We start from the raw sequence: 25,644 nt of genomic DNA, 5'->3' as shown, positions 1-25,644 counted from the left end.
GGCAGGAGATGAAGGAATCATCTGCTTCCTTGCCCAAGCCCAGTTTTAGGACACCTCTGTCCTAGTTGTATTGATCCCAGCACTTGAGCAGTTCCCCGGGGCTTTTAGGGCTTTTAGAGGTTGGCCTCTGCCTGCTTCCAGGAGTCCCCACTCAAGGCACTTTCCTGGCATCACAGTGGCTGCACGCATCTCACCTCATGCTCTCCTCTCCCAGGCCCTCACATCCACCCTGGGAGTCAGGCAGTGTTGGCATAGATCAGTGGGCTCGTTTCTGATATGGGGACATATGTGCAGGCCCAAAGAGGGGAAGGGATACATCCAAGTTCACACAACAAGTTGGTGGCTGGGCTCGGATCTGAGAATGAGCTGGCCTTCACCACCTGCCATTCACTTCCTTGTTTACTTCACTCTAGCCAGACCCTTCGATATTTGCTTCCTGAGCATGCCAAGCTTGTTCCCACCTCAGGGCCTTTGCATTTGTAGCTCCTCTGCTTGGCAGACTCTTTTCCCAGATCGCTGCAGGACTTGCTCCTTCCTGCTCACTTGTCACTATTAACTAAAAGAACAGCTTCCTTCCCTTTTGTCGCTTTCTCCACTTATACCACTTAATTTCTCTTCAACATAACCTATCATGTGTTTATTTTATGTTTCTTTGTTGTCTATCACTTGAACGTAAGGTCCTTGAAGGCAAGGACTTTGTCTTATTCACAACTGAATCCCTGATGACTAGACTAGTGCATGGAATATAATAAGCACTTAATATTTGTTGAAGGAATGAACAAACCCAGATCACCTCATTCTTGGTCCAGAACTCTCTCCACCCCAGAAAAGCCAGAGCAGGAGGATAGTAAAAAAGGGGTTGGCTCAGGCTAAAAGGAGGTAGTGTTGCACCTTTGTGAAAGACATAGCAAGCACTCTGACCCAGGCCTACCGTCTTGAGTCTGGTGTTTGTCAAGGGGTTCTCTGGGGTTCTCACAGAGTCCCAGGAGCATGGGAAGATCAGTAGGGGCAGCAATTGCCCCCACTTCAAAGTTCTTTGCCAATATTGGGACCATCTTTGTCCTTGAACCCAGTCACTTTGCCCACTCTTGGATCTGTCAGTCAACATTTATTGGGCACCAGCTGTATACCAGTCTCAGGATTGGGCACCCATCCCCAGAGAACCTTGTTAGCAAGGCGGACAAGCAAATACCCCTTGAGCACAAAGGGAAGAATTTAATAGTGAGAGAAGGAGTGGTGGAGTGGAGCATTTGGGGTGGGTGGCAATGATCTTGCCCAGGCTGGCAAAGGACAATAGGGAAGGTTTCAGAGGAGGATATTTGATCCAGTTCCTATAAGATGGGGCCAAGGGAGATAGAGATAAGAGACTCAGCATTGCCAGCAGAGAGAATAAATTGTGCAAAATGTTCAGTAGAACTGAAGAAGTCTGGGCCCAGAGTGCGGCTGGACAAAAGTGAAGCTGAAAAGAGAGGTTGGAATCATATGCTGAAGGGCCTTGAACACCAGGCTAAGGGGCTTGAGCTTCATCCTGTTGGCAGTGGGCATTGTTACAGCATTTTGAGCAGAGATGATTTGGTCAGGTTTGCATTTTAGGTTTGCCTTGGCCATCATGTGCAGTGGTTTGGAGTGGCAGGTGGGGAGTCGAGGATATAAGTTAGGAGATGATGGAGGTGTCTGGGTCAGAGACAATGGTGGCCAGGGCCAGGGCATAACAGTGGGTATATAGATGGGAAGGGACAGATTCAAGAGCTATTTAGGAAGCAGAACCTATATACTCAGTGGGAAGGCAAACAAGGCTGCAGGGTTGGCCCTAGATTCCACAGCTGAAACGCAGGGGATATGGGGTGGGGAGCAGTGATATGGCCCCCCGGACCATTCCAGGCTCATTTTATGCCCCTCTCCGCTCACCTGAGCTGCATTGACCTGTTTCCTGGATGCAAGCTTCTTCCTGCCTCAGGGCTCTCTCACATTCTGTTTCCTTTGCCAGCAACATTATTCCACTCTGCCCCTTGGTCTTCTTGGATCCTCCCAAAGCACCAACCTCGTCCCATTCATGGGACTTATTCCAGTGGTGATGATCCAGTTCTGCTGCTCATTTGGTACCAGTCACCCATTCAACCACAAATTCCTAAGGGCAGGAACTGTGTCTGACTTATTCACTGCTATATTAAAACGCATTGAGCTTGGCACCTGGCTGCCCATTAAACTCTCGTTGAATGAATGAATTCTGAATTAATGAATGAGGTTTCCTTGGATACATTGATATCCACAGGGGTGCTATCCAATACCAGTCATATATAGAAGTAAGGCTGATACTTCAGTGGGAGAGCAGATTAGAAAGTTTGTTACTATGGGTGAATCTAGGAAGTGTTTGTCTAAGGAAAGAGACATTGGGCAGGGGGGAATGGAAGGTGAGCTCTGCACTTCACAGGCTGCCCTTATTTTACTCTGGACTTTGAAGGATGCAGAATTTGGGCTTCCTGGTCCCTTGAAGCAGCTAGAACCATCGGCAGCTATTCCTGCCACATTGGTCTAAAGTTCAAAACAAGGGAAGTGACAAACTCCTTTTCTCCCCTCAGTCCCCTTCTCACTCTAACCTAGGACACTGCCAGACAAACTGGGGACCAGATGAGAAATGCAGAGAGGCCCAGGAGTTTCACCATATGTAAGAGTCGGGGCAGGCAAGGGGTTGGATCTGCTCAGCCTGGAGGTGCTTACCTGGGAGGCTAGAGACAGAGCTGGGAGCTCCTAGGGAGTCTCACGGAAGCAAACCTCTTGTGTGAGGAAGGACTGTGTTCAAAGCCATCTAACCATGAAACTGGTAGGTTGTAAGCTCTCCATCACTGGAGGATGAATGACTTCCTGGTGGGGCTGCTATGGGAAGGTCTAAGTGGAAGATGAGTGACAGGACCTAGACGACCTTTAAATTTCCCCTTTCTTTATGAGATGATGTTCTTGCTTTAGGCCAGGAAGCCATCTTTAAATATTTGCTCTGCCTGGCTAAGCAATGGAAGGAGAGCCACTATCTGACTCAGAGGCATCTGCGGGCTATGCAGTTCCTGAGGAGGGGCAGAAGGATCCTGAAGCTGAGTCATGGACGTCAGATTGGGCTGGGCTGCAGATCTCGGGCTTCTATAAATCTGTAGGGGCGACTGGCTACCTGGGGCCCCCAAAGGGGTTATTCTTGAACAAGAATCCTTCCCATTGACTTATTTAACTATTTTTACAACTTATCTCTAAGCTTGAAATCTTTCAAAATAAAAGTATTTTTAAAAAAACACTGAAATTTTGATTCAAATATTTTTGAGTGAGGTCCAGCATCTGTAGTTTTAAATTCTCCCCTGGGAAATCTAATCTGCAGATGGAGCTGAAAATCATTGATGTGAATGAATTAGAGAAATACATATATAAATAAAATGTTGTTATTCTTTTAATAAATCAGAAATTCTTTGAAAGCAGATAACCAAATATTCATGTATATTATATAAATATGGGGTAGTTTCAATTTATTTATTTATTTATTTATTTATTTATTTATTTATTTTAGGCGAGGCAGCCCTTGGTTAACCTCACAGATTGCAAGGAACTTGTCCGCTTACAATCCCTTATTTTTTATTTTTTACTCCTACAGCACCTGGTCTTCCGAGGTGGTCTCCCATCCAAGTACTAACCAGGCCCGACCCTGCTTAGCTTCCAAGATCAGATGGGATCGGGCTCGTTCAGGGTAGCATGGCCGTAGACTGGGGTAATTTTAGATATCGATTTTTCTTAAAAAGAATTTTGTCTACATTTAACCCATTAAAATGCAAATAGACAAATAATACATGCGAAGCATGAGGGCATCTTCTTTACAATGTTTTATTTTGCCCCTTTCCCCCTTCTGTCAGCTGTGCCCTCTTTGTGGTGCAAAAAACCAAACAAACAAACAAGAAAAATAAAATATTTCCATGTACATTTATACCTCATTTCATACTCAGCAAAATGTTTTCCTATCTGCTATCACCACTCGCATCTTCTCAGCAGCTCTATGAGGGAGACAGAGACAGAATTATCCTCATTTTGTGCATGGGTAACTTAGGCCCAGTTAAGAAAAGTTGCTTTTCTGAGGTTGGCGGAAGCACAGAGAAAGGAATCCATGACTCCAGCCCCCTTTCTCTGTCTCTTGCCACCTGCCAGTTCTTCTTCTTATTATTTATTTCTGATTTTCCTCTTTTTTCCTCTCTCTCTCTGACTTGGTTTCTGTTTTTCTCTTTCTGCTTCAATTTCCCTCTGCCTCTTGTTCCAGCCCTCAGACTGGCATCAGATTTGCAAGCTGCACAATTTTCCTTACTCTGGAAATCTGACAGGCCCACGGGCACAGCCCCGTGCCACAAGAGAGCTCAGTACCTCTGCCCAGAGCAAGCCCTTTCCGGATGCCAGAGTGCAGAGATTAACTGGATGAGGATCCTAGCCTTGCCATCTGGCCCCAGATAAGATAAGAGTAGGGATGGGCATTATAAACAGACCCCTATCCTTCCCATGGCCTAGGCCTCAGCTAGCTGAGGCCACGTCAGTCCAGGACCAGCATGGCCATCCGCCTGTGGGTGGTCACTTTGGCTTTGGCTGCCCTCCTCATTGTGGACAGGGGTAAGTGGGCAGAGCCTGGATTCTCTGTGGTTTGGTGTTGGCAGGTGAGCTTGGGTTGCGGGTAGAGGCAGGGCCTGGAGCACTCTGAGTTCTCAGTTTTCTGCATATACCTTCTTTCTGCACCCCTCCATTATAGTGGGGAAATCCCTGGGCTAAGAGAAGGGAAATCTGGGTTCAAAAATGACCTAGAATTGTAAAAATCCCCTCTCCTCTTGGGGCCTCCTTTTGTCCGTAAGTGGGAGGTTATTCTAGTTCAAAGCTGCATAGAGCAACTACTAAGCTAAGGAATCAGGGAGGCAGAAGGGAACAGGCCTACCTCAGAGGAGATAGGAAAGGCTGCAGGTGGTGGGTGCTGAAGGAAGCCTGCTCCAGGTCCTCTGAGCTCCTGTCTGCTCTGACTGGCTACGGCCAGGGGACTGAGAGCAACCATGTGAACATGTGGGAACCCTCTTCCTGGGAGCACTTGCACTGGGCTGAACACATGTAGCTGGAATGGGGCCTCCTCAGGGCCTGGGGCACTTTTGCAGTCTTACACTTGCTGTGTATCAGGCATTTTTCTGGGCCCTGAAGGCCTATCAGTGAGCAAAACAAAAAAGGACTTCCCTGATGGAGCTTTAATCTAATAGGGTAGGAGGGACTGGAATTGACAATAAACAAGATAAGTGTAATGTACATTAAACAGTGTGTTAGAAGGTAGTAAAAGCTAATGAAAAAGAATATGGGCAAGGGTGATAGGGATTGAGACAGTGTTGCAATGACAAATCAGGGGAGTTCTCCCTCAGAGGCTCGTGTTTGAGCAAAGCTTGAAGGAGGTGAGGGAGTGAGCCATATGGATATCTGGGAGAATATTCCAGGCGGAGGAAATAGGCAGTGCAAAGGCCCTGAGGTTGGAGCATATCTGGAGTGTTTGTGGTATAGCAAGGAGGCCAGTGCGGCTGGAGGGGAGTGAGAGGCAGGATTCAGAGTGATGGGAAGGGAGATAATAGAGGCAACTGGGAACTATACTGAGAAAGGCCTTGAAGGCCAAAGTAAACTTGGTTTTTCCTCTGAGTGAAATGGGAGGCACTGAAGGTTTTTGAGCAGTTACATGGTAAAAGAATTGCTCTGGCTGTTGTTGAAAACAGACTAAAGGGGAAGCAGGGATACTATTTAGGACCCACCTAGACAAAGCTGTGATATTACAGAACAAGGCCCAGGAAGACATCAAGGCCATTGAGCTCATGGCCAGTCAAACACACATTTCCCCAGTTGAAGATATAGACCCAGAGGCTGGGACCACAGAAAGTGGGTCTGGGGGCTCTGGCCCAGCACAGCCTGCTTACTCTCAGGCTAGCTTTCCTTCCCTAAGTACTTCTCCTGTTGAGAATACTGAGGAGGCCTGCCCTGGAGAGAGTCCTTGTGCCCATTTCAGATTCCTGCCTTCGCTGAGTGAGGAGGGGACACCAAGGTCAAGTGCAGTCTGAGGGGTAAATACAACTTATTCCCACATCCTCCAGGAAGAAACTCTTGACACCACAGAGTTCTGAACTCCTCCTCAAAATGCACTTTAATGGTAAATTCTTGAACATTTGCTGTGTGGGGAGCACTGCCACATGGGGGCAGACAAGGGAGCCCCAAGGAGCTCAGGTCCATATGGAGGCAGGAGTGACCCAGTGAGGGAGACAGAATGTGGTGGCATGAAAGCAGCTGCTATGGTCTGAATGTTTGTGGCCCCCAACATTCATATGTTAAAATCCTAACCCCCAAGGTGAAGATTGGGAGGTGGGATGTTTGGGAAGTGATTAGGTCATGAAGTCAAAGCCTCATGGGATTTGTACCCTCATAAAAGAGGCCCCAGAGAGTTCTCAAGCCCATTCCACCAGTGAGGACATAGTACGAAGGCACAGGCTATGAACCTTGCCAGACACTAAATCTGCTGGCACCATGATCTTGGATTTCCCAGCCCCCAGAACTATGAGAAATAAATGTTGTTTATAAGCTACATAGTTTATGATATTTTTGTTATAGCAGCCCAAACAGACTAAAACAGAAACCTAAATCTGGGTCTGCTCAAGAAACTCTGGGGGATATCAGGAAATCTGGGATGTGGCATCTGAGCCTTGAAAGCAAGGTATGAATCAATAGGAAGAGAACAGGAATAAAGACATTCCAGGCAGAGGGAATAGTATGAGCCAAAGTAGAGCCTCTTCTGGGAAGAGTAGGCAGAGAGGAATAACTGGGGTGTAGGGACATGAAGAGGTGTACAAGGAAGTGAGTCCAGGAGGAAGTTTGGGATCAGTTCATGCAATGCCCTAAACATAAAATGAAGGAACTCAGTGATCATGACAGAGATCCATGGAAGGGCTTTATATCTTTTCAATGTTTTTTTTGTCCCCTAACAGTTACATACCATGAAATGCACAAATCTTATCAATGAATCTTATTTAATGAGTTTTGATAGTGCATATATCTGTATAACTCAGACCTCTATCAAGATATAGAATATTTCCATCGCCCCAGAAATTTCCTCTTCAGTCAATCCCTTCCCCCAACCCACCCCTAGAGGAAACCACTGCTCTTTGTTTCACATTTGGACTTTTCTAGAATGTCACATAGAAAATTGCATTTATCCCCAGGATGCCCTTGATCTTGACCTGCACACAGTACATAGTTTTTTGCGTCTGGCTTCTTTGGCTCAGCTTCTTTTGAGATTCAGCCATGTTGGTGCATCATCAGTTGTTTGCTCATTTTTATTGCTGAGTTGTATCCCACTGTATATGTGTAACATAGTTTATCCATTCTCCTGTTGAAGGACATCTGGTAATTTCCAGTTTTGGCAACTATGACATAGAAGGGTTTTGAACAGTGTGGAGACAAGGCTCAATTTGCATTTCGATGTCCCAATACCGGGACACCAGAGGTCACTTAGCTTCAGTTCCTTTCTCTCTCTCTACCTTGGAAATCTCTTATAGTAGCATTCCCAGGAAAAACTAAAACCATAGTGATGGAGAGAACTCCACTTCTGGAGATAGCCCCCTTCATTGAGGCATAGCTCCCACTGAGAAAAAACTCCAAAACCCAAACCTGCCCTTCTGAAGCCTTCTCGTACAGATGGGGTCTGCTCTCTGAGGTTAGGAAGAGCTCATCTCTCCCTTGGCCCCAAGACAGCCCTTCAGAGACTTCAAGAAGTATTCACCCTTCTCCAATTTACCTAGACACCTTTCCTTCCTCCTGTGGTGTTAGATACAGCTCCTGTTCCCTCATTCACCTGTCAAACTTGTCAGTCACATCACAGTGTTCTCAGGTCCTGTAAGCAGTTCAGCCAGATCTTGAGGGACCCTGGGCACACCTGTGTGTGTGGAAAGAGCCAAGCTGAGGAGTGACGACCATTGTGCAAATCCCAGCTCTGCTCTTAACAAACTGTGTTGCTTTGCCTGAGCCTTTCATAGGTTGGTCAAGTTCCCCAGGAAACAGACTCAGATCTGCATGCAGTTTATGGGGGAGTGCTGATGGGGATAATACCTGTGAAGGATGAGGAATTGACTGTGATGCAGTGCAACAGAGGCCTCTGATGATACTATGGGGAGCTTTGGAGCTGGGGTGGCCTTCCGACATTGTTCTGAACAGAGAAGAGGGCTTTGGGCCATGGTACCCACATCAACCTGTCATTGGATATGGGCTGTTCCTAGGTAGGGGATGTGACTGACCTTGGGCAAGGTAGCTCTGTTCTCTGGGGTTAATTCTGAGGAAGGGACTCACTATGAGTGGCTAATACTCTTGGCAACTGAGGAAATGAATGCCTCAGTCCTGCAAGTGGGCTCTAGGTAACAGATCACAGCATCCACTACTGTCTCTTTTCCTGTTACATAGTAATGAGAGAGGTGTGAAGAGTAGTAAGATCGTGTATTCTCAATGTCTGGCACACAGTAACTGAATTATTTTTATTATTACATGAGACATAATAATTCCAGTGGAATTTGACTAATAAGGAATAGGCTGGACTGTCACATCCCTAATTCTAGACTTTCTGTCTCTGTTCATGTAACCCAAGGTTACAACAGCTTTCTGGGAGCCCGCCTTTCTGGTGACTCGCTACATTTCCTTGAGGAATTCCAGATTGTGTAGTGTCTGGAAGAAGTCGTCCTCAGACCACCGGACCTGGGGCCTAGAGCTAACATCACCTAATTCTTGCTGTTTTGCCTTTCAGAAGTGCCAGTGTCAGCAGGAAAGTTCATCTTCTCAAGAATGGTAAGGCAGCCGCTTGCAGTTCTGGCTTTCCCTCTGCAGAGGGAGCCCTCCCATCCATGCTGGGAAATAAGCATTTTCCTTTACACTGCTCCTATGGCTCCATGGTGGCCAGGGTGGCCTCCTGAGCCTGTGTATTTCTAAGGCTAGTCCTTCCAGGCTGAGCAGGCCCAGGTCTGAAAGTCTCAAACCTGACATCAAGGCCCTTGAGAGATCTGTCCCAATCTGGCCTCCAAGGCCCCTGCCAACAGTGAGATTCCCCCTACCCAAACTGAGCAGAACCAAGGGCACTCTGCTTTGTATAATACAGGACAGGCCACAGAGTTCCGGCCAAAGGAGTGACCTGGAACATTAAATGGCCCTGTGGAGATACCAGCCTCCCCACCTACACCCCAACATCTATCCCTTCACTCTGGAGCACAGACACCAAGTTATCCATGAACACTGATTCCATCTTGACCCTGGGTCTGATGTCCCCAGGGATTCCAAGGCAGTGGTGGTGGCCTCCTTGAGACCCTCAACCTACCCTTCAGATATGTGAGTGAGAGACTCAAAGCCACCTTTCCAACTAGAAGCTTCACGATTTTCACCATCAGCCCATCAGAACCCAGCCCCACTTACTCTATGCCAGACAAAGAGCCAAATACTGTACATATATTATTTCAATTAACTCTATGTGAAAATACTTTTAGAGTGTTTGCAGATGAGAAAACTGAGGCTTGGAGAGTGGACATAGCTCACCCAAGTTTACACAGCTAATTGGTGCCAAACTCGGGTCTCTTGGGCCTGAAGCCTTCACTGCTACATCGTACTGCCTCCCTCCCCCGTCCCTTTCCCAGGCCCTGATCCCATCCTCAACTAGTTCTGAGCCTGACCTCAGGCCTGGCCCAAAACCTTTTGAGGCTGAGCCTCAATTAAGTCCTAAGCCCTGTCTCATTCCTCTCGCCTTCCCACACTGGGGGCCTGATAGGTTATATAAGCCAATGTGAGTTCAGGAGCCCCAGGGGAGGAGGGGCCTCCTGGGAATTAAGATGCCAGCAGCAGGGGTTCCAATTAGACTATGTGAGGAATATATGAACTCGTCCCCAGACGCTTAAGGGCACACACTCACTCCACGCACATAAACACATGCATACTTGGAAGCCTGTATACTTGGACTCAGTAGACACAGGTACACACTAATGTACACACAGTCACAGCCACACACATGGTCATGCATGCACACACAAATAAACATGCCAAGGGGCCCTGAGTGGTTGGTTTCATGCTCCCTGGACCCACACTGGCTCTTCCATGAATCCTGAATCTGGCTCCTCCATGGCACCCCTCTGGCTCTAAGCAGAGCCCCTAGGTTCTTCCTCCCTGCCTCTGAATCCCTGAGTGCCCTCCCTCCCTTCTTCTAGCCCATCTGTGAGCATATGGCAGAGTCTCCGGACTGTTCTCAGATGTCCAACGTGGTCTGCGGCACAGACGGGGTCACATATAACAGCGAATGCCAGCTCTGCTTGGCCCGGATGTAAGTCCACTCTGCTTGCTGGGATGGGCCCTATCTCTGGTGCATACAAGTCTGAAAGAAACGAGACTTGATCTGCATCTCCTTTCATATACACTTGACTGGAAAAGAGTATTCCAACATTCACCCCTAACAGAATGAGCAAAGGACATAATTCATGCACACAGCTCCAAGCAGAAAACCACAGCTGATTAAGAGGTTAAGGGTAAGGGCGGAAACCCTGGGTTTGATTCCTTGTTCTGCCCCTGACCTCATTTGTTCATTTATTCTTCTAGCCAACAATTATTTATTGAGCACCTACTATGTTCTAGGCACTTGGGATACAAGAGGGCATAATAAGCTAGATAGCATCACTGGCTTCCTGGGGCATAAGGTCAGTTTAAGGGGAAAGCCAAGCTAATAGTTAGCCAATTGCAGCATAGAATGCTAAAGGCTCCAATGGGAGTGCACAGCGTTCTGTAGATGCAGAGCAAGGGCAGGGAATACTTCCCCAAGGAGGGGACACCTCAGCTCAGCTCTGAGGGTAAGTAGAAATTAGCTAGGAAAACGAAGAAATAAAGGAAGGTAATGCCAAGCAGTAAAATGAGTTTAGAAAGGTCTAGGAGGGAAAGAAATTTTGTATTTGAGGCACTATAAAAAGTTGGATATGCTGGAGCATAAAGTTTAAAGAATAGGGGAGAGGCAAGAAATGAGTCTAGAGAGGTGGGCAGAGCCAGAATATGACCTTGGTATGTCCGATCACTCATTTGGTCTCATGTCTTCATTAATAAGACCCTTGAGCCAGGCAGAGCTAAGTGAGATCATGGAAGAGGAGAAAGTTTTTAGAAGCTGCAGTGCTCTATACAGATATGCAGAAGAGCAGCAGGGCAGTCCTAATTTAAAGATCATGATTACTAAACACTCATGGTTATAAGAGGGAGAAATGACAGCCTGTGAGATTGGATGTGAGGGGTGAGGGGGTACAGGGAGGAGGCAAAAGCAACATGCTGGTTTCTAACTTGTGGCTTTGGGCAGTTGGTGGTGCCATGTGCCAAGAGGGATGGGGGATATAGCAGGTTCGTGGGGCAATGATGTTTGTGGACAGTTGAGCCTCTGGGACATCCCAGTTGAGGTATGCCTAGAGTTCAGCACAGAGGTCTGGGCCGGAGATAGATTTGCTGCCTGAATCAGCATGCATTAGTTGAAACTCCAAGAAGCTGAAATCTCCCAGGGGGAGGTTGTATAAGAGGGAAAAGCTATAGGATGTGTTCAGGGACCCCTGGGACCTGCCCTGTACCATAAACTGAGTGGGTGGGTAGGGTTCAGCAGTGTGTCTGGGTGGACTGCACCAGGGTCCCTGAAGGGTATGTGTCAGTTCCTGAGGAGGTGGCCTCACCCCTGTTTCCTGTGATCCTAGAAAAACCAAACAAGACATCCAGATTGTGAAGGATGGCAAATGCTGATCCCACAGGAGCCTCTTATGCCATGACGCTTCAGGATGGAGGACAGTGGTGGAAGTGGAGAGGATGTGACATGAAATAAAAGATCCAGCCTAACCCAGTCAAGTGGGCCAGTGTCTTTGGGGACTCTGGGGAGGCAGTTGTGGGAGCAGTGGGGGATCTTGCCCTGTCCTCCCTACTCTGAAACTGATATCCCCTCCATTGCTCTGGTGCTCCTCAATCCTGTCACATGCCTCATAGATATCCCAGGTATTTTTTCCCACTTTTTGAGAGGCCGGCCCCTGGCCCTAGGACTCTCTCTGCCCAGTGCTCCTGTCTGTCCCAGCCTGGCCTGTCGTTGAGGCCAAGAACTTAGGTGAGATCTATACCCTCCGCCAATGTCAGGGTGCATGGACAAGCTTCGGAAGCCTTGTTGAGGGTTCCACAACCCCTCATGGCTTTCTCCCTAGGTAAACCAGCACCCCAGTGTCTGTCTCTCTGTCTCTCTCTGTCTCTCTGTCTCTCTCTCTACATATATTATTACTATATTGATTATTACACACACACACACAAACACACCACAGCTGATATTCAGGTGGTATACATGGTACAACTGAACTACTTGTTAAAATATTGAACTAGGTCTATATAATTGAGACAGGTGCTGCCCCAAGCCTTTGATGTCCCCCTGCACCCTGGCCACCCTCAGCATGATGACTCCAGACCTTGCTCTGCTCTTTTGGTCAACATCCACTCTGATGCGTTGTTAAATATGTTGACATTAAACACAACCCCAGGTACACATAGCACACATACACTCATACAATGACCCGCAGGAACATACAACATTCAGAAATCTCAAGAGGCTCCAGCCTGTGGTACACATCAAACACCTTCTCTTTAGGCCAAAGCCCATAGGAGAAACCTCTTGATAATGGTGTGCTGGGGAGCAGTGTAGAGAGGGGCCTGGCCAGGTGGGAGAAATTTCACATGGACTTGAATTCCTGCTCTAGGGTGGACAGATAACATAGAAAATGCTCTGTGGGAAAACACACACACTAAGGACTGGGAGGAAAGTCAGGGCAGGGGAGGCAGGAGCCAACATTCCCTGAGCCACAGAAATGGAAACCTAAGTAGTAATTGACGCTGATAGAGTCATCACTATTATGGGCCCTTCTACCACTACTGATAGAAACTCCTGTTTCCCACCTGAGTATGAATAATATAGGATTAAGTTTGGCCCCGAGAAACCAAAAAGCCAAAATAACAGTGGCTTAAACAGAAGTTTTTCTCTCACATAGATCTATGTAGTATGCCCAACTCCATGCTCCTTTTATATTGTTACTCTGACATTCACATCAGTTTCCATCTCAAGGTCCAATACAGCTGCTCCAAATCCAGCCATCATGTCTGCATTCCGGCCCACAGAGAAAAGGACACACTACTGAAGATGCTTCCTATAAGATGTATACATCGTTTACATCCCATTGGCTAAAATGTAGTCTCTTGTCCATGCTAGCACAAGGAGACTGGGAAATAGAGTTTTTAGCTGGTTGGCCATGTGCTAAGCTGCAAATTAGTTCATTTATTGTAGGAGAGTGTATATTTGTGACATCTAAAAGTCTCTGCTCTAAGTGAGATGCCCCTCTTTCATTCAAGTGGCACAGCTCGGCCAACCTTGTCCCTAGTGAAGACCTTCCAAGTTTTCACTCACATGATGAGGAATCACAAAGATTATACCTGAGCAATGTACCAGGCACCAAGGTGGAAAAAATACCTAATTCCCCACTTTGGAAACTGTGGCCCTATCTCTGGGAACCGCCCTGAAACATAAGTGTGGGCTCCTAAAGGCCCTATCAATGGCACATGACCCTGCTGCCCTGGCCATTGCAGATCTGGCCAAAAGATTCTTCTGGATTTTTCAAATTGGAAACCAGGATACAGAGGCAGTTCCTCTCTAGCAATGAAGTTATAAAATGTGCAAAGTAGGAGCTGCTGGCAGCCATGTTTCCTACTTTGTGGAAGAAGCAAGATTGAGGGAATGATGCTGACATACACAGCTGACCTTGAACTTTCCCGAGTTACAAGAGATAACCTGACATCCTGCCAATAAATTTTCCATTTCAACAATCTCTTTGAAATTTCCGGTACTTTCAACTAAAAGAGGACTACTTCCAGACAAAGAAGGGCTTCTCAGATGAGTTAACCTTTAAATTGTGCCTTGGAGAATAATTAGAAATCATTGACCAAACAGAAAATATATGTGAGAATCTTCCTGCTCTGTGAGGCTGAAGGAAGTTTGTGGGATCAGAGCCCCATTTGTTCCCCCGCAATAGGACTGATTATGTCCCAGGAAAGCAAGCAAGTGAGAAGAGATGTTCTCTCCCTGTTCACAGGCATAGGTACCCTGTGGATGGGCAGGTCTGCATGTGTGGGCCAGGTACACAGGCCTCAGTCACCATCCTGCACATCTGTTGCATAGCCCACACCTTATGGCCTCTTTTTCAACCCTTAAATAAGACAATGGCTATTGATGCTATAAATCCCAATGCTGATGGAGCTTCAGTGGCCGAGTGGATTTTCACTATTGATGTGTGCATTCAACATTCATTCGTTCTCCAAAAATTTATTGAGCATCTACTATAAACCAGACAATGTGCTTCAAAAAGATGCTATTAACAAAACAAAGTAGCTCTTTAACCCAAGGAATTTACATACAGTCCAGTGTTAAAGGCAAATATTAAATAAAATAATCCCATAAAGAAATCATCACAGACTATGATACATGCTGCAAAAGAAAAGTTATGGCAAGCTGTGAGAGGGGACTTGATATGTTCTCAGACAGTAGGTAAGGTTTCTCCAAGGAAGAGAGGTTTAAGTTCTGAAGGATGAGCAGGAGTTACCTAGGAAAGGGGTGAGAGTGGAGGAAGGGTGGTGAGGAGCTGTCCAAGAAGACCAGAGTGTGTAAACAGCCCAGGATAAAAGAGGGTAGAGAGCATATGAGGACCTGAATGAAGACCAGAGCAGCTGATCACAAACAGCAAACAGAAGAGTGGCCTGAGATGAGCTAAAAGAGGGTGTAGGGTAAGGATTTTGGCCTTTATCCTAAGAAAAATTGGAAGCCATTGGAGATTTTTAAGCAAGGGAGTGACATAAGATTTGTACTTAATAATCACTCAAGATGCTCTGTGGAGAATGAACTGGAGAGGACCAGAGAGGAAGTGGAGAGACCAATATGGGAGACAGAGGGAGAGGAAGAGAGAAAATGAGAACACATAACCCTGTGTTGGCTGGGAGGCAGGACTGTAGAGATTAAGAGCATGGGCTCTGGATCAAACTGCCCAGACTGGTGTTCTGGCTTTGCTACTTACTCTACGACCTTGAGCAAATTATCTAAGCTCTCTCAGTTTCCTCATCTCTAAAATGGGATAGTATCTGTCTACCTCCTAGGTTGTATGAGAATTAAACAACTAATACATCTAAACTACTTAAAAGTTATCTGGAACACAGTGACTTTTCATTAAATGCTGTGTCAAACAGGTACCACATAAAAACAGATAACTACCAAACTGCTCTAATTATAGTCGGGGGTAGGATCGGCTGGGCCCTGAGCCTCATGCACTTCTCTATCCCTACCACAGCCTTCTCCTAGGTCCCACCCACGCAGTCCTAAATTCCTGGGGATTCAGTGATGCCCTCTCTGCCAAATAAGGTTGGCTTCAGAGTGGCCTGTCAGGAACTTGTCTCCTGGGCACTGTGTGAAAAAAATGGGGTGACAACAGCTGACCATTTAAAAAATTCTAGCACACAGGGCCACTCTCAACTTTATTAAAATTATGACTAGAACCAGAGACTTTTGCTTCTCATACTTCAAAGAAAAGTTTAAACACTCTTCTGCTTGATTTGTATACAAACTGTTTTTTAAATAACAATGAGTGGGGGTGGGGTGGGTAAGGAGAGTGAGGCCACAAGACAGCCTTGAAGGAAATATAATCACAGAAGGCTACTGCTAACAGAAATGCCTTTGAAGGAACTCTTGAGAAGTTTACAGTTGCCTGTCTTACTCACTCTGGCTCCCCTCTCTTCCCTTCCTGAGCCATGGTTCTGACCTGGTTTCAAGTAGAGATTCAGTCAACACTGGGTTCCAACCTTCCACAGATTTGCTTAGGCACAAGAACGTCCATGCATCAGCCACAGGCCCCACCCCAGGAATAAACCCCTAGAGATCTCCTGGCCTGTGGCTGGGCAGGGTTATTGGGAGGTGAGGACAGGGTCTGTGAACCAATAACCCAGCCAACTACTCCAGAATTAGGTCACGACGAGGGATACTTGGACTACCTTTGTGCCAAACACCAGTTCCGAGCCATTCCCAACACTCCTGACCAGATGCAACCTCCAGTGATTCAGGTTTACAGCTATGGGGCTACAGGATCACAAAAGCACAAACGCCTCAGGTATCTGAAGACCAAGGTGGCCTATATACCCGAACTACTTCAGGATGAATGAGAGCTCTCACCAATCTAAAGAAAGTACCCAAAAGTCAAAAGAGCTGAGAAGACTTGGGCAGGGTAGGCCATCCCCAGATAAGGTGGGCTGCTGGATAGCACAGCCGCACAGAGACAGATGAGAAAACAGACAGGAGCTCTACTTAAGATTGTAAAGACAATACTTGTTCATTGAGAACAGGTGTAGGAGAAAGAAAACTGGTAATTGGCCAATTGTCCCCAGCAGCTCTAGAGAAATCCGGTATCTTCTGTTCCAGAGAGGGCAGAGCTGGTAGTGCTGTTCGTCAAGGCAGTACAGCCTCTCTCTCTCCACCTCACCTCATTCGGCCAGGGCCAAGTTTGTAGACTGCAGGCGCTCTGTCTCCTGGCAGATGTTCTGCTCCACTGTGTCGCACTCAGCTAGAAAAGCCTAAAGATAAATGTAGTGTGGTGAGGGCCCCTCCAGGGCTAGCCAACTCCTGCTCATGCAAGGCTCTGTGTTCAGCCATTCTGGGGAACCCATGGGTGACTAAGGCTAAAACAGGCTGTGCAGGGATGGCCTGGGCTCCAAAGTAAGGAGAGGGAGGTAGAGGAAAGCATAGGACCAGGATTTCTGACAATGCTGTAGGCCCACAACCCCCAGAAGGATGGTGAGGACAGGAAGCCTTGCCACTGCAATTCCACAATTTCAGTGTGGCACTGTACATAGAAATGGTGCCTCCTGGAATTGTGATCTTCCAGTGATCTTCCTTCCCAATTAGTTTATATTCATATATATAATTATAACAACATGAAAGAAACAATTCTCTAATGTTCTGGGTTCATGCTGACCAATAACCAAAAAAAGCCACACACACTTCTACTATATCCTACTTTGAACAGATAAATACACATACCAACTCATTATACTTTGTAACACTTATCACACAACTCACCTGAACCCTTTTCACCAAACCTTTCCTTTTCAATCTACTGTCTTTGAAATTTTCTGGCAGAATCTATGGAAGAATAAGTTGACACATAAATAATCTTCAGTGAAAATGGCTTAAGAACACATCAGAAATACCCACAGTACACAAAAGTCACAGGTCACCAATGTGAATGAGACATGTATTTTTAGAAATCATTTCTCTGGGTCTGTATCCTCCATGGCCCTTCCATGGCTCTCACCCTATAAAAGCTCCCTTGTTCTCAATGTCTAGGCCATAGGAACTGATCTGTAACAGTCTGTCCTTTCACTGTTTCCTATGTATGGATACTATATCCTAGACAGGCATAAGTTCACTATTGTAGAAAAAGCAACTTCTGCTGCTTCTTTACATCCCCCCTCACCCACCGCTGAATCCCAAACAGAATAATTCATCCTCAAGAATGAGGTATCATGAGACAACATGGCTGGACCTTGAGGGTATTATGCTAAGTGAAATAAGTCAGACAGAGAAAGACAAATACCACATGATTTCACTTATATGTGGAATCTAAAGAACAAATTAAACAAATAAAATAGAAATAGAGTCAGATATAGAGAACTGATGGTTGCCAGATGGAAGCCGGGTTGAGAGGCTGGGTGAAAAAGGTGAAGAAATTAAGTACTAACTGGTAGCTACATAGTTATGTCAAGTGAGTACTAGACTTACCAAGGGGATAAGTTCATAAACTATATCAAATGTCTAACCACTATGCTGTACACTTGAAACAAATATAAAATATTGAATGTCAACTATAATTGAAAAAAAAGAAGCTGGTGTAACTTGTCAAATGATTTAGGAGTGAAGACACTGATATAACCAACCGGATATAAATCGACTTTAGGTAATAAGTAGCTTTAGGTAATAAGACTTTAAATAAAAAGACTTTAGGTGATAAGCAGAAAAAAAAAAGGGAATATGGCCTCAGTGATTCCCAACAGCCTCACAAGAGCTAGGTCTGACTGCATTCTGTACAGGAAATGAGCTTAGTGGAATATCAGTCACATGGATATCAGGAAAGTGAAGCCCTGTGTTTCTCTGACCATGAGACCATGGACCATTTGGATCTCAACTTCATGACGATTAGATGCTACTAGCGTACATAAACAAAAAAGATAAAAGCCCTATGTTGGTGGGATGTGAGTGCCTAGAAATCAGGAAATGTCTTCAATAAGGGTGAGTTACTGAAAGCAAGAAACTGACAGAAATATAGTCAAAGGAAACTAGTTCTCAGTTGAATATTCACTTACTAGTGTGTCAATCTCCTCCAAGATCTTCATAAACTGCTCGATTGTGGCTTTTACTCTCTTATCAAGTTTACAGAGAGCTTCAGCTTGCAAATCCTTGGCCAGAAAACCCTGTGAAAGAATAATGCAGTCTTGCAAGGTTTCCTGGAGGCTGATGGAAAACTCCAAGCCAAGCCAAGCCACTGATGAAGCAACCACACCCTGAATTCACATTCTCCACAACAGGCTGGGCTAGATATCAGACCCACAATTTCATCTCTTGGGGAAAAAAAAACCCAAAAAACAGAAAAGCTGGCCTTGGGTCACCCCAAGCACAGTAATAGGCCATTCTATCTCACGTGGCCCTCCTGAGATCTGGCTCTGGAGAAGCCAGAAGCATATACCTACACACATAAGGCAGATGTTAACAGCACGGGATTTAGAGTTTGACAGGTCTGGGCTTAAATTCTGACTTCTATTTGCTGGCTTATGATCTTGAACAAATTATTTAATCTATCTGTGCTTCAGTGTCCTCATTTTAAAAATGAAGATTATGATACCTACACCCCATAGCGTTACTATGAGGATAAAGGGGAATATATGTAGACCCTTAATATAATTTCTGACACAGACATGTGCTAACAAATAGCAGCACTTACATTATTTTTATCAAATTGTCTTGCTGTTTATTTGCATTGTTTGGCCAAATGACCAGTTAGCTGGTGACAACAGGGATCTCTGAGGATGTTTATCAAAGCCAGAGTTACAGACGCATATTTGACAATGTGTAGTAAACATTAGCCAGCAATTCCAACTCAAAGAATTTATTCTACCAAAAAAATTAGAAATAATCAAAGAAAAAAAGATTTATGTCCAAGGACATTCAAAGAAGCATTACACAAAATGGTAAAATAATGTTCAATAATGAACAATAGAGAATTGATTAGGTAAACCATGATACATTCATATACGATGAAATGTTATGCAAGTTTTGAAAAGTAAGATTTTTTTTTTTATTATGGAACACTTCACGAATTTACATATCATCCTTGCACAGGGGCCATGCTAACCTCTGTATCATTCCAATTTTAGTATGTGTGCTGCCAAAGCAAGCATAAGTATGATCGTTTTTAATGACAGGAAACCATTCAGTTTTTTAAATCTAATTAAAAAACAATCCACAAAGTGTACATAACATCATACCAATTTTTTTAGGATGGAAAAATAAATTTCAGTTTTTAGTAATGGTTATCTTTGAGTGGGGGCCTTATAGATAATTTTTATTTTCCATACTAGTGTTCATATGTTTTTATAAAAGTTATATATAATAATATGTATTACCTTTATAATTAAAACACAAACATACATCGATTAATGTTATAAAATGATAAGGTCAAAAAGAAATAAGTCGTTTGGGGCTGTTTCTAATCCTTACTTGGTTTCAGTACTCCATCCAATATAAGGAATTGAATTGGATGACCACCATGCTAAGATCATATTCAACTTGAACCTTCCAGGAATCAATAAAATGTTCTTTGCTTTGCTAAACACGTTATAACAACTAGACTGAGATAAGTTACTTATTCTTTTTCAAACACATGATCCTAGCATGGCAGGTGCTCTCCTAGGAGGACAAATGGATGCTGGCCAGGGTTTGAATATAATAATGATTAACACTTACAAAGCACTTAGCACGTCTCAGGCTCAAACTACATTATTTGTCACAACCACTCTAGGAGGGAGGTACCATTATTTTTCCTTTTTAACAGGTGAGGAACTTGAGACAAAGGCAGACTCGCCCACAGTGATAGAAAGGATAGAGCCAGGACCTGAACTCAAGGAGTCTGACTATAGAACCTACTCTCATAACCATACATTTGTATCTCTACAAAATTCTTAGAGAAGGTAAAAAGTCAATGTTCACAGAGAGTTACCTGCTGGATTCCAGTAAGCTCTTTATTCAACTCTTCCAGTTGGTTAGCTATCTTCTCCACAGACTTCTCCAATTCTTTCAGCTTCTTTAGTTCAACCTCTTCTTCTGGACTATTCTAAAATGTTTAAGAGTAAAATGAAGCTAATAATCATCAAGAACAATATCCTGTTCAGAAAAAAAATCTGACCACAATTGAGCTAAAATACTCACCTAGAAAAAAAGCTTTAACTCTGCTGCTTCTTGGAAAGCAAGCCAGAGGGTTAATATTAAGGTTTTCTATCTACAGAGACTCTAAAGAGAAGGTATTAGGTAAACATTCTTGTAAAAGCCCTGACAGCTTAGGATTCGCAGAATGGAGCCAGATTCAACTTCAGCCTGGAGCTGATCATCGATAACCAGACTAAAGCCTGAAGAATGAATAAGTAACAGTGTACATCTGTGAGATGTCCAGAATGGTGGGACAGGTGGAATTCTACTATCTTTTTAAATAGAATTCCAAAATGTCACCCACCAACTGAGCTTTCCCATTTAATGTGATGATGTTGATAATGATAAATGCTTTTATTAAGCCTTCCCTCTATGCCAGGACTATCCTAACCACTTTACCTGTATTATTGTTTTAAGCCTTACCACAAAAAAATGAGGTAGGTACTATTTTAGATGATGAAATTGAGGTTATTATAAGGTTATCTAAGATTACATAGCCCGAAAGAGGTGGAATTGAGATTTGAATCAGATAACCCAGAACAGCTCCAATCAGAGTTCCCATAGCTTCTTAAACCGCAACCTTTGGGTTCTGCCCATTGCCTATCACCATTCTCCTTGACCCTTGAGCAAGAAATCAGAATATTTCCCATTCTCTAACCTAAATAATTGGTAGGCAGGGCCAGCAGCTACCTACTTTTATATTATTCCAAATTGTTCATATTCTCCTTTGTGGCCAAATTCTAAGTGCCAGTCCCCTGGTAGTTCCAAGTCTGGAGTAGATTTTCTTTGCCTCTACTTTGCTAATCTCTGCCCTCTCTCCACTCTGAGCCACCTCACTCCAAGTTAAGGGAACTTCATATGACCAACAATTCAATTCCACTGTGTCACAATGCAGGGCTGGCTCATAGCCTTAATCACCCCAGAGGCTACTATCCTCACTTGTCAACAACTGGCTCTTTTTTTCCCTAGGTTATTTAGTCTGAACCTTTCTTTCCAGGCAGAATGTTTTTCTCTTGTGAGGAATTTTACAGAAAAAAAAAAAAAGAAGTGGTTAAAGGGAGAGAGGCTCCTAAAACTTGCACAGAGCACTATTTTTTAAATCTACAGGTTTATTTTAACAAAATGTTTTCTTGTAAATTCCCCCCAAGTGAGTAAGGCCTGTCGCAGGGACTTTTTAACCAGACTGAGATTCCACCACCAACACAAAAGCTGTGTTATTAAAGCAACACAACTACTTTTAATTCCCAGAGAGAAAGCCCTGACCAACAGGAGCCAGAGGGCATAAGAACAAAACTGGTCATCCCATCAAACAAATGGAGACTACATCTGTTTAAAGAGAGCTATTTCACTAATGTAGAATGTAGATCCCCAATTTACCTTCTAAACAGAAATACACATAAAAGACTTAGTCATTTGATTTAGGGGTATTCTGGTGGAAAAAGCAATTTACCTTTTTCCCAATTAACATGACCCGGCAACCATTTTGTATCCCAAGTGCAGACAATGGCTTCTCCAGTTCTTTCAGAGATTTTCCTGAAGAGAAGAAAGTTATGCCAAGTTATAACAATTGCACAACACTGAAAATAGATTTCAGCAAGAGTACAGGAGATAAACAAGTGTGTTCACCAATGAGAAGAGGATAAATTGGTGTAACCTTTTTAGAAGTGTCTTGACCCAGTAATTTCACTTCAGATACTTATCCTAAATAAATAACTGGACATGCGCCCGCACAATAACTGTTATTCAATAATTTTCAGTGCAACTTTATTCATAATAGTGAGAAACTGGAAAGAGCCAAAAATTCAGGAATAGGGGACTGATTAACTATCAGTACAATAGCAGACTTTGTAGGCATTAAGCTCACTTATTCAGGAAACTTCAGTGCCACAACAAATGGTGATGACCTGGTGTCTGTTATAAGAAAAAACATTACTAAAACTGTATAATCAATATGATCCTAGTTTTGTCAACCAAAAAAAAAAACAAAACACAAATCTGCACTTCAAGATGCCAGGACAAACAAACGAAAAAAGGCTGGACAGAAATATGCTGAAATGTTATGAGGGGTTTTATCCAGGAGAACATTTTCTTCTTTGTGCTTTCTCTATTTTAAAACTTGGATTTCTATTACCTTTATAATTTTAAAATGAAATCTTTCTAAAAAGACAAGGAGTTACACTATGAAGTATAAATAAAAATGCTTTCCATCACTAAATTCTTTATGACTGGCACCAAATAGGATAAATTTGGCCCCATAAGATACCAAAATAATGGGTTCCCATGGTAATGGGAAGACAGAGGATGGCATTGGGGAAGGGGTGGGTCCTGGCAGAAATGAGCATCATTCACTGGGCCTGCCACAGCCAGGCCCTTGATAAGTTTGCATTAGACACATAGCAGTATCTCTGCCTTCACAGAGTTTGTTGTTCTAATAGAAAAATCAGATGTTCAGCAACTATGAAAACAATTATTTAATAGTAATTTCAACATAAGTTATGCTGAACTGGAATGTGATATGACCATACAATGGGAAGAGGATCTAACTTAGCCAGGGAAGACTGCCCATGTGCTTCATCGAAAATGGTAAGATTTCTGCCACCCTCATATGACTTCATATATCTGTCCAAACGTTAGGAAGTATCCAGTACACAGTAAGTCTTCAATAAATATTTGCTGAAGGAATAAATGAATAAACAGCAAATAAGAACTGTCCCAGTTTGAAAACTGAGCGTTACCATTAGGTAAGGTAAAGCAGTTTTAAATAGGCCTTTTAGCCATAAGGGCTCAAAAGCTGGAAGAGAGATGCCTACCCTTAAATATGAGTTTCTGAAAAGGTAGTGGGACCCCTGTGGCCTCTTCAACAACTTGGGCCAGGTCTTGGACAGTTGGTTCACTAGAGCCTTGTTGTGGAGTAACATGAAGGTCGTGCTTTTCATTGCCTGAGGAGAGAGAAAAGAATTCGATAAAGAAAACTTTTTCATATAATCCAATATAGGCTGATACTTTATTATGCTTATTTACCCTGCCTTCAAGGCCCAGTTCATATGCCACTTACTCCAAATAGCCTGTCCCCTCATCTGCCCAGCCTTCCTCTGGTGACCTGCTCAGATTTTTGTTTCCTCTATCATGCTAATAACATTTTAAGCACTTAACATGCACAAGGGTCTGATTAGGATCATTTCATGCATTACTTTATTTAATCCTAGAACAACTCTAATGAAGTAGGTACTACCTATTTATTCCCCTTTTCACAGATAAGCAAACTGTGAGTTCTGCTCAGTTAAGACCTGCCTATGGAGACCCAACTGTGGAGTCAAAACTTAACCCAAGTCCATGCTTTTCATCACAAGCCATCTGCCTCCCATGGCCTGACTGCCTTATATTTTGTACTGTACTGGGCTCGTTTCCACTGCTACAATAGGCAAAGGACTGTTTTTCCTCCAAGTCTTTCCCACTGGGCACACCTGGGCACATGGTTGGTGCTCAGTAAACAGGCAAATTAGTAAATAAACTCAAACGGCAAAAAATTTCTTTTGTGAGCAGATTTGTCATTTCTTTTCTAGGTATGTGGACAGTAAGCCTATGTCCAGTGCATTAGGCCAAGCCTTGAGCCCACTCAACAAGCATGGAGTCGGCAGAACAGGTGTTACCAACTCTACTTCACAGAGAAGAAAGGAGATGCCTAGAAAGGACACATCCCAAGGTCATTCAAAATTGGGGGATCTAGAATCCTGGTCTCCAGATTCTGAGGTCCTGGGGTCCCCCAGGGTTGGTCCTGAGGAAACCTCACCAACTCAGCTCTTCGCTGAATTGACTGTTTAGTTCTGTGTCAACTCCATCAGTAGGCAGACCCAAAGAGTGCCCAGAGTGTATGCTTGCTAGGACCCAGGGCCCACTCCAACAGCAGACATGAGTTCAGACTCCACACACATAGGTGTCCAGATATACAGCAGTCATCATACACATGGCCAAATAGAAGCCTAACAAAAAGATTCACAATAACTGTGCAGGCACACGCTAACACATACAACCAGGACCACGACATGAGCACCGACATCGTAGATGAAGCAAACGGCCTGAGACAAAATACAGCGGCCACATAGAAAAGCTGATCCAAGACCTGCACAAAAACCGGCTCCACGAACACAAACAAGCACCTACACTTCCGGACGCCGGGACAAACACAGAACACGAGTTTCCGGAAGACACGAGGCCAAACCCACAGACTCCGCAGGACTTTCGTAGCCCGGCACAGAGCCCACCCAGCCACCCGTGCTCACTGTGGGTGACGGTCACGATGAGCCCGGCTGCCGCCATTTCCTCACTCTGGGCCACCTCTTCGCTTAGGACTACCTCTTCGCTTAGAGTCACTTCTTCACTCTCAGTCACCTCTTCGCTCCCGGTCACCTCTTCGCTCCCGGCCACTTCTTCGCTCCGGGCTGAGCGAGGCCGCACTTTCTTCTTCACCCGCGGCCTGCGAGCGCCGGCGGCGGCGCCCCTGGTGGATCCCACATGCCCTCTGGCCACACTCTGGACAGATGATCTCTGAGAATGAGGCCGACCGCGCTCCGCTGGGGGCACCGACTGGCGCGACTCCCGGCCCGGCCGAGGGGCGCGCCGCCGGGGGCCCAGCCGCTGCCGGTCGCCTCGCTGTCTCTGCGCGCCACCGCGCTCCGCCAGACCCGCGCCTGTTGCCGGCCCAGCGGTGGATGCTGAGCCCTGTGCCTTGCAACCTCGCCGGGTTACTTCCCCGGTCCCGCCCCGCCCCGGCGTACGGGCACCGCCTCTCGGAGCAGGCCCCGCTTCTGCCTCGCCCTATACCGGCAGAGCACCCCCCTCGGCCCCACCCACTCAGCCGAGGCCCCACCTTGCTCATTTGAAGCCACGCCCCACGCCCTTCAGCGAGACCGCGCCCCCTGCTGACTCTCTATCCGCCCCCTATCTCCAACCTCCTGGAGCTCTCCTTCCCCGGAAGTCCGATCTGAAAACTCGAAGGAAGGATGGGGAAAAGCCAATAGGCACATTGCGCTTGCGCATGGGGAGCC

The 25,644-nt window shown here is 45.1% G+C and overlaps 2 protein-coding genes, 1 non-coding gene and 1 pseudogene across 3 annotated transcripts; 1 reads left to right on the top strand and 3 right to left on the bottom strand.

The window, feature by feature from the left end:
* Positions 1-3,622: 3,622 nt before the first annotated feature.
* LOC120613029 (5S ribosomal RNA) lies at positions 3,623-3,741 on the bottom strand. The gene has a single exon (XR_005655594.1). It is a non-coding gene; the product is annotated as a 5S ribosomal RNA (ribosomal RNA).
* A 784-nt stretch (positions 3,742-4,525) lies between these two features.
* SPINK4 (serine peptidase inhibitor Kazal type 4) lies at positions 4,526-11,902 on the top strand. The gene is made up of 4 exons (XM_039875574.1): positions 4,526-4,626; positions 8,813-8,853; positions 10,254-10,366; positions 11,760-11,902. The coding sequence occupies exons 1-4, from the start codon at positions 4,566-4,568 to the stop codon at positions 11,803-11,805; spliced, it is 261 nt and encodes an 86-aa protein (XP_039731508.1). The 5' UTR covers positions 4,526-4,565; the 3' UTR covers positions 11,806-11,902.
* Positions 11,903-16,429: 4,527 nt separating this feature from the next.
* BAG1 (BAG cochaperone 1) lies at positions 16,430-25,623 on the bottom strand. Its single transcript, XM_039875688.1, has 8 exons — positions 25,549-25,623; positions 24,880-25,414; positions 23,410-23,538; positions 22,050-22,132; positions 20,394-20,507; positions 18,484-18,591; positions 17,201-17,263; positions 16,430-16,695 (listed from the first exon to the last, which is right to left on the bottom strand). Exons 1-8 carry the CDS (start codon positions 25,621-25,623, stop codon positions 16,606-16,608), a joined length of 1,197 nt encoding a protein of 398 aa, XP_039731622.1. The 3' UTR covers positions 16,430-16,605.
* On the bottom strand, positions 19,472-19,571 carry LOC120613004 (uncharacterized; annotated as a pseudogene).
* Positions 25,624-25,644: the final 21 nt, after the last annotated feature.

This window comes from Pteropus medius, unplaced genomic scaffold, assembly GCF_902729225.1.
Source record: "Pteropus medius unplaced genomic scaffold, Ma_sr-lr_union100, whole genome shotgun sequence".
Classification (NCBI taxonomy): Eukaryota; Metazoa; Chordata; class Mammalia; order Chiroptera; family Pteropodidae; genus Pteropus; species Pteropus medius.
The sequence above is the reverse complement of the archived record's forward strand: the minus strand, read 5'-3'. Positions and strand labels throughout refer to the sequence as shown.